General features: G+C 33.7%; 1 protein-coding gene across 3 annotated transcripts; it reads left to right on the plus strand.

Annotated features, from left to right (window-relative positions):
• Nucleotides 7,797–14,719, plus strand: LOC109233469 (squalene synthase-like). Of its 3 annotated transcripts, XR_002069077.1 has the most exons (15): nt 7,797–8,040; nt 10,368–10,410; nt 10,531–10,620; nt 11,264–11,339; nt 11,622–11,691; nt 12,186–12,329; nt 12,401–12,505; nt 12,637–12,783; nt 13,049–13,124; nt 13,243–13,331; nt 13,530–13,621; nt 13,696–13,738; nt 13,841–13,907; nt 14,300–14,405; nt 14,557–14,719. XR_002069077.1 is itself a non-coding variant. In XM_019399353.1 (14 exons), exons 1-13 carry the CDS (start codon nt 7,855–7,857, stop codon nt 13,895–13,897), a joined length of 1,218 nt encoding a protein of 405 aa, XP_019254898.1. In that variant the 5' UTR covers nt 7,797–7,854; the 3' UTR covers nt 13,898–13,907; nt 14,300–14,719. The 3 variants fall into 3 exon arrangements, 2 of the variants coding, with proteins under 2 accessions (XP_019254898.1, XP_019254899.1); XM_019399353.1 differs by having other exon boundaries at nt 14,300–14,719; XM_019399354.1 differs by having other exon boundaries at nt 13,714–13,738; nt 14,300–14,719.

Below are 14,863 nucleotides of genomic sequence, written 5' to 3' on the forward strand. Positions count from 1 at the left end.
TGTGCTTAAAGAAATATGGGGTAATATACATTGATGTGAAGGTGGAGTTTGGTTTGACATAAGCATGGGATTTGAATGTTAAAGTATATGTATTAAAGTGCTTAGGGAGGTGTAGTCACCCTTATATCTAAATGTATCCTACCCGTCCCGTAGCCTATATTACAACCAAATAAAGTCCTAATTGATCCAAGATTGAATGAGCTCGATTAGTGGAGTAGTACACTACGGGCAAGCTTATGGTGCATCTTTTGTGGCATATGAATGTTATTTCTGAGAGTGAGTGAATTCTTTCTATCTTGAGTTCCTAAGTGTTCTTAAATTTTATTGTGTGGAACTACTCTCTTTTGTTGTATGAGGGCACTTGATTCATGAAGGAAAGGTAATGTCAATCACCTTGTCACGACCCGATATTGAGGATCGGGTTGCACGCCGCAACAGTAAAAGGTGAGGATCGGGTTGCGGCCGCAACAATGATACATGGTAAATGATATGGGTCGGGTTGCCCGCCGCAACAGTGGTATTTGTGGAGCGGGTTGCACGCCGCAACAACAGTGATTATGGAGCGGGTTGCACGCAGCAACAGTTATTGAGGCTATGTGTTTGTATGTGAGTATTGATTCCTTGTTCATTATGAACCTAAGTTGTTTTAGTTGTTACTCTTGATTGCTGTTAATATTGTATCTCCCCTTAGCATGTCTCCCCTCCCATGTTGTTAATTACTTGGTATTCGATTTTCGCTGTATATTTGTAACTGCACAGGTTTATGTGATGTCCAGTCTAGCCTCGTCACTACTTCGCCGGGGTTAGGCTAGACACTTACCAGCACATGGGGTCGGTTGTGCTGATGCTACACTTCTGTGCATTTTTGCACAGGTCCAGGTTTTGAGGAGCAGCAGCAGCAGTAGTTCGGGAGCAGACTTTCTTATTCACGAGACGGAGGTAGCCTTGCAGGCGTCCGCAGGGCCCGGCGTCTCTTCTCTATGTTTTCATTTTGACTGTTGCCTCATTGTTTTCGAGACAGACAGCTGTTATATTTCTTTCAGACTTTTGTATTTAGTTTATTCTTAGTGGTTCGTGAGTAATGTGACACCAAATCTTGGGTAGAGGCTATTGTTGACTATTCCGCGTTTTGATTCAGACTTATAAATTAGACTTCCGCTATTATTAGTAATAAATTCTATATTCCTTATTGATGCTAAAGATTGTTAACAGATTTATTTATTAATGAAAGGCAAATAAGTTGGCTTGCCTAGCTACCACGAGTAGGCGCTATCACGATCCCGATGGTGGGAAATCCGGGTCGTGACACTTAGTTATATTTTATTTTAAGTTATCAATAGATATTATTTTTTAAAATAAAGTTATCTGCATTTATTTTTTAAGTGATCGTTAAATAATTTACACTGATAACACATACTCTCTCCGTTTTAAAGAGATTGACAGCTGTAATATGTTGCTATTAGCTACAGTAGTATGTTACTAATTAGTTAGCTTGTCGGCAGCTATATTGATAAGCCGATATATTAAGAGGGTGTTTGGCTAAGCTTATAAGCTGGGCAAATTGGCTTATAAGTACTTTTTGGCTTATTTACGCGTTTGGTAAAATTAAAAGTGCTTATAAGTTAAGTGCTTATAAGCCAAAAATAAGCCAAAAGTCATAAGTTGTTCTCCTCCAACTTATCAAATTTTAGCTTATAAGCATTTTAAGTTTGACCAAAATATTTACTATTCTACCCCTAAAATACTTCTTTTTAAAACAAAACTCTTTGTATACCCAATTTTTCAGCTGCTTATTATTAATTTAGCACTTTTATCCAAACAGGTAACTGCTTATTTTTTAAATCAGCTTTAGCACTTAAAAGTGCTTTTCAGCACATAATGCTTATCAGCTATTCTAAATCAGCTAAGCCAAACGGGCTCTAATTTATCACATCATTATATTATACATCATGATCTTCCCCCTTACATGGATTGGGACATTAATACACTATTGAATTTGATTAGTAAAGTTTAGCTCAATAATATGATCATAATGTAACATAACACGCACGGATCACGTTTGTTTCAATTCAAAAAAAAAGAATAAAACAAAGGAGATAAAATAATCACAGCTTAAAGACGGCCTCGATTATTAAGTTACTTTTTGTAGCGGTGATGAATATATAGCAATATATAGATATGTTGTATGAAAAGTACATTCGTACGTAGTTACGTATATATACAACAATAAGTGTTAGGGTAACAAGAGTAAGTTCAGTTTAAACTAAAGGCTAGAGTGCAAATTGGAGGATGCATTAGTGGTACGTATATATGCAACAATAAGTATTACGCTTCATTCCCAAACAACTAGTTATTTTTATTTGACATATGGCAATACAAAATACGAAAACGAAGTGCCATGTATATTATATGTGTACCCATTCATGAGTGTTGTTTTATGCTTCAAACCATACCAGAGGGAGAGGGAGTGATTTGTATAGTATCTAATTTTTCGTGTGCACAAAATATAGAAGGACTTGGTTCTTCTATGTATTCTTTATACTACAATTGCGGAATAATAAATGCAAAAAGTAAAGAACACAAGTATTTTTACGTGGAAAACACGTGACTGAAAAGGTGAAAAAATCACGACCTACTTCATAGTAGGATTTTTCCCAACACTTCACTAAATCACTGAGTCAAAAACAGCATTTACAAAGCTCTTGTAAACCTAAAGATTACCTCTAACCCTTTGTCGCAACCAGCCTCAGACTGTTGTGACAATTTCTAGTTAACTCTAACTTAAACAATACACTCAGAGTACCTAGTACAAATGCTTCTAGAGAAAGCTGAAAGATACAACTCAAAAAGCCTACTACAATGAAACTAGAATAAAAGACAGACACTTGGAAATGTTGGGTTTTGGATGTATTTAATTAATATATTAAATACTTAAAAGAGGGTGAATGGGAAATGGAGGGAAATAAAATTTTTGAGTGAAATTTTAAGTTCCCCCCCCCCCCGTGGCAAATGGGCATTGTCCCATATTGGAAGAGGAAGAGTTTTTTTATGGGTATATAAGCAATTGCTCTTCTTCTAGCTCTTAAAGAGTTGAGAAGAAGGCAAGCCTCGCGCCGTCGTCGTCGTCGCTCGCTCGGCTCGGCTTCGGCTTCGGCTTCGGCTTCGGCTTCGGTCAATTGATTGATTAACTTTTTGGAGCAAATTTATTTGTTAATAGTAAAATATTAACAGAAATGTTATTAAATATTTATTTTAATAACAGAATATTAAATTTATTTGTTAATAGTAAAATATTAACAGAAATGTTATTAAATATTTATTTTAATAACAGAATATTAATATTAAATCCAATCCGTTTTTCTGTTTTGGTAACAGAAAAGTAACTACCCTCTTTATTTTCCCTCTTTATTGTTGAGTAAATGGCCATTTATGTAATGGCATTTATGCTGTGGGCGTTTTGCATAAACAGCCATTCTGAAGAGTTGCACCTCTTCAGATTTCAGCCCAACTTTGGCTATAAATACAACACTATTCTGCTCAGAATTTCACTACGATTTTCTGAGTTTCTTCTCCTTCTTCTGCATACTTTTAGCATCAAACAAAGCAAAAAGTAAGTGTGATTTGCTACCGAACTTTGTGTTCGCTGAAACGCTGGGGTTTGAAGTACCACTACACCAGTGTGTAATTCGTTCTATCCTGGGAGGAAATAATCCATAACCTTGGGTACTAGGAGGGGATTAAATTCCTTAAGGAAACACTGTGAATTCAGTGGGCTCGAATTGGTTTTATGTCATTTCTGTTTATGTTCATTTCTATTTATATTCATTTATATTTCCAGAATTATTTTACAAATACAGTCTATTAACAGGAACCAGTTCTTCTATCTGGTTCATGTAGCTTCAGGTTCGCACAATTGAATCATACAGGAATTGCTTGCAAAATGCCTTGTTATTTTGCTCTCAACTCTCATTTAACTTCAGCGTTTGTGTGTACCTGTAAAATGGGAACATCCTGAAATATATAGAGTTAGTAAAATAGGAAATAACTAGAGTTCTAGTGATATACTCTTCCTTGGTGGAAGAGTTCTAGTTATCTTCAACTTGTAACTCCTCCCTTATCTAGGATAGAGTTCTCTTCGAGTAAGGAGTCCTGCTCCTTATCAATTATGCAACATTTTCATTCATGAGATATACAACTAGAAAACTGCCTAAAACCGTCCACAAATATCGACAGAAATCGGTCGAAAAATTGGAAGAAATGACCGATTTCCGAGCGACTTTAATCAGTCGAAATTAGGGTGGTCGGTAAAAAATACCGACAGATTTCGGTCGGTCAATTAATTAGCACAAACGACAAAAAAAAAATCTGACGAAAAAACCTACCAAAGTCGGTCGGTATTTTTAAATTTGCAATTAAAAAATGCACCATCTGGGAATCGAACCAAGGTCAGTACTGTGGCAGTATTCTATTCTACCACTAGACCATTAGTACATTTTGGTTTAGGACTTTCTTTTTATTTATTTATACTCTTTAATTGTATTTTCGCGCGAAAATTACCAACCGATTTCGGTCGGTTTTATTAAAAATATAGAATTGTATTTTAAAATGACTGACTGATATAACGGATCGATTTTGGTCATTTTTTTAATATTAATTTTAATTTATTTTATATGAAAAATCGACCGACTTCGGTCGGTTTCTTAAAAATAAATTTCGGGGGAGGCTAAAATAGTTTTCTGCATTTTGCGCCAAAAAAATCTAAAAAAATAAAATATTTTGAAAAAACAACCGAAGTCGGTCGGTTGGCCGCGGTCGATTTTGACCAAATTTCTAGTAGTGATATTAGATATAACCACTTAAGCTTATCTCCTTCACATGCATGCCTTGTGCTTGAATCTGCCCGTGTCTTTGTACACTGTGTATGGACCTGGTCCATGCGTGTGTTCCTTTGTCAATCATCAAAACAAACTTAGTTAGGCCAACATTGAGGATCGAGGAGTTCTCTCTTCTACTCCTAGGTATTGAATCGGGGTGCTCTAGTACTAGACTGGGCGGGCGAGGCATAATAACAGGGGGGAGGCACAGATCTTTTCATCCTCCGCCAATACACAGAGCCGATACCGAGCTACTTCGTATCTTTTTTATTCAAACGGGAATGACTCTACTCTCAGTCCGGACTAGTAGAAGCTAGCTTGGGCTACTATGGAATGAGGCTAGCATTTGAAGCTTTTTTTTTACTGAATAGATGTGGAGACAGGCAGAGCAATGTGGGAGCCGTGCTCCAACAAGACCCGAGCCTAGCATTGGACACATTGTGGATGATATTAAAGACCTCATATATCTATCTATACTATATTAAAAGCACAAAGCCCTTATCGAAATGTCATTCGCCTTTTTTACCCTTTTAAAATAGAATTCATACTAGGCAAAATAGTCATTTTATTGTTTTCCTAATATTTAGGATTTAAAAATTAACTAATACTTTACTATAAAACATTTCCTTATTTAAATACAATTTCAAGATTTTAAAAACATTTCCTTATTTGAATACAATTTCAAGATTTCAAAAAGGCATAGGAGCAATATATTTTAACTAATTTAGACGTTTTTAATAAAGACATTCAAATTGAATTGCTACATTAAGTTTTAGTAATTAACTATCATTATTTAAATATTTGCTTCCACGATTTCGTACAAGATTTTGTTAGTAGGCCTAATATTTAGGATTATTTGTTCTTTTCCGGGGGATTTGCATCTATACCCGCTTTTTGGGCCACGTTTTAACTTATACCCGTTTTGCAAAAAAAAAAATTGCAAGCGTACCCACTTTTCGCATAACTTCAGGCATACGGGCCTGAAGTAGCGAAGGCAATCACGCAAACTTCAGCATTCTAGTAGACGGGCCTGAAGTAGCAAAAATTGCTGAACCAAGTGTTGGCTAAAGTTTTTGCTTGTAATTGCTGAACTTAAGCATTCTAGTAGCTGAAGTTTTGTTCTCTATTTGCTGAACTTCAGCATGTTTTAGCTGAAGCTTTAATTTGTTATGTTTGTGATGAACTTCAGGGCTGAAGTTTGTTTTGTATTTGCTGAACTTCAGCATTCTAGGAGCTGAAGTTTTTGTTTATATTTGCTGAACTTCAGCATTCTTAGAGATTAAATACAAGAACAGTGTAAGAGCAAATAGAGTAACAAGATTTGGATTCTGGAAAGCAACTGGGATTGACAAGCCTGTTTATTCTACTACCAAATCACAAAATCACGATTGCATCATTGGTCTCAAAAATGTTTAGTATATTATCGAGGAAGTGCTAGGAAAGGCACAAAAACTGATTGGATGAGGCATGAGTTTCGCCTCCCACCAACTTGGAAGACTACTATCAAGAAAGGATGAAGAAAGGAGCGCACATGTAGCAGGAAGAAGGAGGCACCTGAAGTTGTAAAATTTAGGGTATAGGTTAAATAATTTTAAAAATATGGGTATAGGTTAAATGGGGGCGACCAAATAGGACGGCCCGTGCAATTTTTACTTCTTTTCCTACATAAAAAGAAACGCTTCCAAGCATAAAAAGGTAACCTGGTGTTGACCACTTTCTTTTTTAACCACTTCTACTTCTTCTATTCTATCTAATTTTTTAAATACAAATTAAATTTGATAAACTATACATAACTTCTTAATGATCGTGTTTTTTAGCAGATGGTGATAATGACTAAATTTAGTAGCATTGTTGCAAGAAGATCAAAATGTGATCTCTATTCTTATTTATATTCAGTTAATGATATTAAGGATATTATAATTAATGATCTTGAATTGGATATGATTTTTGATAATTTGTTGTTATCTTTTATTAAGCGATGGAGTTTTCTTAGCTACATAATTTATCTGTCGCGATTTTTTTTAGTTTACCTGTCTAGAATATACAGTACCTAAAACAATCATTTTCATACAATGTTAAAATAAAAGAGGCGGGTACGTGATAGATCATTAAACTTCTAAAATTATCTGAATTGTTTCTCCACTTTGCTAGGTCATCCGTAATTTTTTTAACTAAATATGATCAATATTTGGCATTTCAAGAGCTTATATTTTTTAAATTTTATTTTATAACTTAAATATATTATTTATTAAATTTTTAAAAAGTTGTACTCATATATATAAGGTACACGCCCATCACGCGTATCCTAAAACTAGTATATATATGGAGAGAGAGAACCAATATCACTATAGAGCGACAGTAAAATTCAACATTAACTCACTAGAATGTATATTTTATTATTTTATATTCTATTTAATTTTAAATGTGGTGTTTGAAAAGAAAGAAAAACTTAACACATAGCAATAAATAATACTGTTAGAGCTCTTGTCTCTATATATAAGATCTAGCATGTCATTGTTTAAAAACACATTAATAGAAAGAAAAGCATGATGTATAAAATGGAACAAATGCATGAAATGTGTTTTTGACTTGATATTCAACTCCCAAAGAACAATCTGAAAACGAGAATAGCAAGTTGGAAAGAACCCAATCAACCGGTTCAGCATCTATTATATATACATTTTAAAAAAATCTTAATATACAATACAGTATAATTTTTCGACGAAAGAGGTTTAGACGAACCTGTTGAGCGTTCGGCCCCTCTGGCTCATGTATAGTAGTGGTAACAGTTTCACGCAACTAAGATATTGTTCAAACATCAAATCACTTCTTTATTATTATATATATATTATCCGCCAACTCATAAAGTCTCATTTTTTCTCATTCTTATATATACTGTCATTGGCACTTATCATCACACTTCTTTTTCTGAAACAGTACTACTGCTGTCCAATATTTGGCTGAAGAAAAAGGTAGAAGAATGGCGGAGATTGTGAGGCATCCGGATGAAGTATACCCATTGATGAAGCTCATGGTAGCTGCAAAACTCATCGAGAAGCGGACACCATTGCAGCCACACTGGGCCTTCTGCTATACTACTCTCCGCAACGTCTCTCGCACCTTTGCTCTCCTCATTCAACACCTCCCTACCGACCTTCGTAACGTCGTAAGTGAAATGCCTTTTTTCCACCCATATTATCCGCTATTTTAAAAAAATAGGTGGGATAATGAGATTTTTAATTAAAAACGGGTCTAAATATTGATAAGAATCATATTATTCATTTGGAAAATGGATAACTAATGGGTTTAACTTTTATATTTGTAAAGCCTAAATTGGGTTTCCTCAAGTTGGAGAAACTAGGAATTCTCCCGAGAGTGATCATATTCAAAAAGTCATGGATAATATGGATATCCATATTATCCGACGGTTAACCTCTTTTTTATCCAAATTAAATATGGGTCGGGTCGGATAATTTATCTGTTTTTGCATTACCTGTTTTCGACTCAATCCATATCCGACCCGACCCGCCCGTTTGCCACCCCTAGATGGTCACTTGATTTTTATTTTATTGCATTAAAGTTATTACACTATTTTTTGTAATAAAAATGTTACTTATTCAACTTTATCTAAGTATCACAAAAGTTATTAATTATCTTTTGTAAACAGAAAGTTTGTCTACTTTGCCTAAACATCACAAAAAGTCACATGTTCGAGCCGTGAAATCAAACATTATATTGATGCATTCCTACATCACACCCCTTTAGGACGGCCCTTCTCCGGACAGAGCTTGGATTTCAAGCTTATAGGTTTGGAATCTTAATCTTTTTAAGTTAATGGGTTCCAAATTAATAATTTGTACTATATATTTAATGAAAATGTTAATACAAATACATGATTTGAACCAATGCTACTGAGTTCAGCCGATAATGTGGCTCTGCCTCTGTCTAGAGCCTGCGTGAACGCGTGATGCTTCGTACACTGGGCTGCTCTTCTTTTAATATAATTTTTTGAGATTTTTTCGTTCCTATACAATATTTGAAACTTATTTATCAAAATTATCTTAATTTTGAATATTACCCACCCTAAACAAGGATTCCTTATAATTTATATACAATCCGTTATTAGTGCCTTAAATTAGGGGATTCAGTTACACTTTTTCTCTTTCCCTATTCTCTACCGCCTCTCTCCATATATAATCTATGATTAGGACCTTAAATTATGGGATGCAATTACACCTTCTTTCTTTTCGGAGGAACTTGTTCTGTAGTGCTTCATCGGATTGCACGTTAGAGTTATTGGTGAAGTGGAGATTAAAATCAATAAATGGAATATAGTTCATTCGTTTGACAATTTGGATAATTTTTTGGTGCTTGATCCACTTAATTGGACTAATCAAAAATATTCTTCTTCTTTAAATGACAAAATTTATGATATTCCAAATGTCAAGATGCATTACAATCTTATATTATAGGCATGACATCAATACTCTTCTCAATACAAATTTGATACTAAAACGATACATAAACTAAAAATAAATTTTATACAACTAATTATATAGTATACAACTTATTTATAATTTATCTACAACTTTCATGCATTATTTTTATCCAGTTAAAAATAACTACAACATCATAACTTAAATACAGATTTTATACAAATATGTCGTTATGTATTTTGTATACGTTATATGGTTTATATGTATTTTGTATGCGATGTGTTCTTTTTCTTCTCTGAAATTCTAATCAAAGTTTTCTCTCTTGATATAATTTTGATACATATTAACAATTTTATGTAAAAAGAAAGTATTATAACTTAAATACAAATTTCAAACAATGGTTCATATATTATATAACTATTTTTCAACTTTCATACAACATTCGAATAAAAAAAATATAACTATAACAGAACAAACTTAAATAAAATTTACATACAATTATAATATAACTTTAATATATCTTCGAGTTTCAATCTGAAAATTCATCCAAACTCAACTATAATCTTCACCAAAAACTCTTAAAATTGAGATGTAAACTCGAAAGAATATTCCCGATCGTTCGTAACAACACCCAATCAAAATAAATAATAATTTTATAAAAATCAAATTCAAATCAAAGTTTCGAAGCTTTTGAAGGCTCAATGGCTAGCGGGCAATGGATAACGACTGGTTCGATGGTGAATCATAGAGATCCAAAGAAGAAGAAGTCGGGCAGAAAAAAGAAAATAGAGAGATTGAGGAGAGAGATTTATAGAAGATTTGCGGAATTTGATTTCCACATTAAAAGGCTACAATCAAGGATATTCATTTACAACTTATTTGTATATAACTGGTAAATTGTATATCAACTAGTAATTAAGTTAAAACCTAAAAAGTAAAGGTAAATAAGTTTCTAATGTTAGTGCAATAAAGTAAAAGTGAATAATCATACATAAAAATTAGCCGTGTTATTTTCTTGTGAAGTTTGAGTCTTGTAAACTTCCGTCCAACTCTGCAGGTTTGCGTTTACTATTTGGTTCTTCGAGCACTTGACACTGTTGGTGAGTTCGATTCCATAATCTCTTGTCAGTTTAATTTCATGAATATACTGTAGGAATTCTAATCCATTATTCTATTGGTTGATTTAGAATGTTAATTATTTTTTTCCTTCTAATTGACAGAGGATGATACCAGCTTAGCTATTGAAGTTAGAGTACCCATCTTGAGAAACTTTTACTGCCACTTCTATGATCGTCAATGGCAGTTTTCATGTGAGTGTTAGTTGCTTTAAGTTGTGTTATTCACTCAACTTTGTTATTCTTGCTTTTGTAATTAAAGAGGCTCCATTTGGACAAGCTTTTGGTTCTTGGTTTTCTTCTTCATAAAACCTTTTACACTATATTAATTATAAGGTTTCCAATTAATTCTTATCAAAAAAATAATTTGTTATTGCTTTATAAGGGATTTGATTGCTTAAATACTTTAACTTTTACACTGGGGCGGATCGGAGCTAAAGTGTCGGCTACGGGTTCAATCGAACCCAGTAGTTTTGGTTCAAACCTTGTATTTATCGCATAAAATTCATTTGATATATATGTTAATTTAGAAGTCAGTTACGTAAAAGGATTAGGATGTCGAACTCATAAGCTTCAAATCCTAGTTACGACTCTACGGCAGAGTGTAAATTCAATGCATAATAGTATCAGTTGTACAAAAGAAATAATTAGCATTGTACATTTACTTTAGAGGATATTATCTCACTTTAATTTCGTTTCAAGATATAGTTTTTCCCACTTCATTATTGTTTCCTACTTCTCTTCTATATATATTAATTGAGTCTTTTCTTTTCTTATTTTATGATATTTATGTGAAGTTTTCAAGACTAGTTGCCTTATACTTGTTGTTATTTATTAGGTGGTACAAAGGCCTTCAAGGTTCTCATGGACCAATTCCATCATGTTTCCACTGCTTTCCTGGAGCTTGATAAAAAGTTAGTTCTTACAAAAGATTTTTACTTTTCTGGTATTAATATATTGTTGCATATTAAGATGTAACTGTAAAATATTCCGGGAGATTTATACGAATCAAAAAGGTGTGCTTCATAGATATTTGCTCAGTTTCATGTGGTGATACTGAACAGTCTAACTACAGACTTACTGATGTGTCCCCTACGTGAACTCAATCCGGAATCATAGTTTGAAGTCAAAATCAGAACAATAGTTTTATAATTGCATGCGAGTATTTGTGAATGAACGTTCTACATGTTTTGCAGTTATCAGGAGGTGATTAAGGATATTACCAAGAGGATGGGTGAAGGAATGGCAAAATTTCTATGCAAGGAGGTGATTCAGGATATATATTAACACATTAATTATGATGATGAACATGTCTAATGTGCATTTGTCTTCTCAGTGCTGTACCAGCAAATTTGACTTTGACATCTGCAGCTTTACTCAAGTTTCAGTCAATGAATTTGTTATTAGTATTTCTGCTAGTAATAATTTATATACCTGCATATCGTCTACATGTTTTGAGGAACAATATAAAGAAAACCATGAATTGCACGTTTTGTCATTTTGGAGTCATCTTCTACGTATCTGGAGAAAAAAGAAACAATACTAAACAGTATCGACAGATGAGAAATACTTGATATTTGGTTATCTTCATTTTAGTCTTGTTCTTTTGATTGGTAATTTCAATGGCTAGTCATCATTCTAATTTAGAATTTTTAAAGCATGTATGCCTTATGAAAGCGCCACTTTTATGATGTCTAAGGGTGTCCCTGCATACTTTAACCCTCGTGCATTTCACTTACAAGCCATCTGGTCTCATGCAGGTAGAAACACTCGATGATTATAATGAATATTGTCATTATGCAGCTGGACTTTGTGGATTAGGCTTGTCAAATCTTTTTTATGCTTCTCGAAGAGAAGATTTAGCACCAGAATCCCTCTCCATTTCTATGGGTTTATTTCTTCAGGTATTGTATTGGCCCTAACATGCATGTTTAGCAGTCCTCAAAAAACTTTGATATTTGGAAATATATTTCAGAAAATAAGCATTATTAGAGATTATCTAGAGGACATAAATGAAGTACCCAAGTGTCGTATGTTCTGGCCCCGTCAAATTTGGAGTAAATATGTTAACAAACTTGAGGTTAGTTTTGTTTGAAATGAGGTTTGTCGTCTTTTCCTTAAAGATGTTGTAGAATTCATTTGATTTCATCATAACAAGTGCTATTCCTTGTTTGAAGTTCATATGTTGGTTCACTTCTTTATCTGCCTCAGGACTTTAAGTATGAGGAAAACTCGGTCAAGGCAGTACAATGTCTGAATGAAATGGTCACTAATGCTTTATCGCATGCAGAGGATTGTCTGACTTACATGTCTAATTTACAAGATCCTGTTATCTTTCACTTCTGTGCAATTCCCCAGGTATAAACTTTCCTTGAACAGTTCATATTGGTGTGTGTATGAGAATGGAACGCGTTCTGGAAAGTGTAAACAAACTCACTTTAAGCTTACACTTTAGTAAATCATTCAATTTGCACTGTAATTGTCTTGTTGCCATGAAACATATGCATTCCATATATGGTGTATTACAATAACTTTCATACTTGCAGAAATATTACTTTTGTTCATGTTAAGTAATCCTTCTTGAAGCATTCATTGCCTTTACGGTGCTTTCTTATACTACCAGATCATAAATATGGGGAACTTGACGATGTACTACAACAACATTGAAGTTTTCAAAGGTGTTGTAGAAATGAGACGAGGTAAAGATACACGTCTTCTCAATATATAATTTCAATTGGACAAGGTAATATACATGATTCTCAGTATGCATGTTAACATTAAGTCTTTTTTTTTTTTTTTTTGGTTTCTTCTTTGTAGGCCTATGTGCTAAGGTTATTGATCAGACAAGAACAATGGCTGATGTCTACAGAGCTTTCTTTGACTTTTGTCGTATAATGGAATCCAAGGTATATATTGCTCACCATTCTCAGGACAAGTTTAACTCTGCATGCAGTTGTGACTTACTCATTCTAGAGTTGCCCGATGAAAAGCTAGTTTGTAAAATTCTAAATTTGTCAATCTGATCTATGAAGCCGAAGATGTTCAAAGCTTGACTATGGTTCTTCTTTATGTTAAAAAATTGATTCTTTAATCGGTTCTTTCAGGTTGACCATAATGATCCAAATGCAACGACTACTTTGAAGAGGCTTGAAGCAATCTTGAAAACCTGCAGAGACTCTGGAACCTTGAATCAAAGGTTTGTTATGTTTTCTTGTTTATCTTTTCTGGAATTTTTTGTCAAAATCAGTTGATGACTTTATCTATCACCAGGAAATCTTGCATATTCAGCCGTCAGCCTAATTACTATATTCAGGTTCTCGTGAGATTTTATGCTGATATTTAGTTCATGCATTACATTACACTTATAGCTTTCTGCAATAAATAATTTTTTCCTCATTTCTCGATTTGTTTGCAGATTATTTTCCTTTTCATCATACTGGCTATTCCTTATATATCAACAAAAATACCTTAAGAGACCATAGGTAAGCATTCAGATGACTCTACTCGTACGCGAGTAAAATGCAAAGAATGTGAAAATGTAAGAAAGAGAATCTAAGATTAGATTAGTAACAATACCCTAACAGGAAAAGAAGAAACAAAGTTGTTGGACTCACATTTGTCATATCAAAATCATATGTAAACAGAATTTTTTGTTGCTAAATCATAAACAAAGAAAAACAAACTTGTGTTCTATATTCAGCATTCCTAGTGTTGTATCAAAGAACAATCATACTTAGTTTTCACTGATTTGCTAGCAAACATATTAGATTAGCATTCACTCTTAAATACAAGCAAAGAAACGAGGTGGTTCATATATAGTAGTGCTCGCTTTCCATATCGTGGAAAATACTACCCTATTCATTTTCCTTCACAGGTTTGATGTAGAAGAAAAGAGAAGTCTAGTCAAACAAGTGGAACCAAGTTGTAAATCTTTTAAAGATGATTGCTCATATATTCAATCTCCTGAATTCTCAATGTAGGTAATGGCTGTCGAATCCTTATTAGTCTTGTTCCTAGTAGATGTATTCACTCGTCTATATTATCCCTTGAACATCACAAAAATATATATATAAGTGAGAGAAATGTATCAGAAAGAAATGAAGGATCCTTTCCTTTACATCTTTGCGACAGTATTGTCAACGAGAATGAAGTTGAAACAACAACTACGCCGTATCCCAAGAAATTGGGATCGGCTATTTAAAGTCTCACTATCCATGTCGCTACATTTAAGCCTGTTTCAGTCCACGGAACTATGGTGATGATGAGCTGATGTATCTATGAGCGTTATTGGTAAGTTGTTTCCATCTGATGCCCATTTAATACTTTCTTGCATTGGTTGTTTAGATTCATTCTTGATAAATTTCTGTAATATATCCTTGTGATTTTCACCATAAGAACGGGTTATAAAAATACTTAGTAGGGCGCGGTTTGTGTGTGT

Source organism: Nicotiana attenuata, chromosome 10 (genome assembly GCF_001879085.1).
Source record: "Nicotiana attenuata strain UT chromosome 10, NIATTr2, whole genome shotgun sequence".
In the NCBI taxonomy this organism is placed as follows: domain Eukaryota; kingdom Viridiplantae; phylum Streptophyta; class Magnoliopsida; order Solanales; family Solanaceae; genus Nicotiana; species Nicotiana attenuata.

Coding starts and splice junctions, on each gene's coding strand:
- LOC109233469 (XM_019399353.1), top strand. CDS start 7,855: ATGGCGGAGATTGTGAGGCATCCGGATGAAGTATACCCATTGATGAAG. Junction 10,411..10,530: donor TCGAGCACTTGACACTGTTG/GTGAGTTCGATT, acceptor TCTAATTGACAG/AGGATGATACCAGCTTAGCT. Junction 13,739..13,840: donor AGCCTAATTACTATATTCAG/GTTCTCGTGAGA, acceptor ATTTGTTTGCAG/ATTATTTTCCTTTTCATCAT.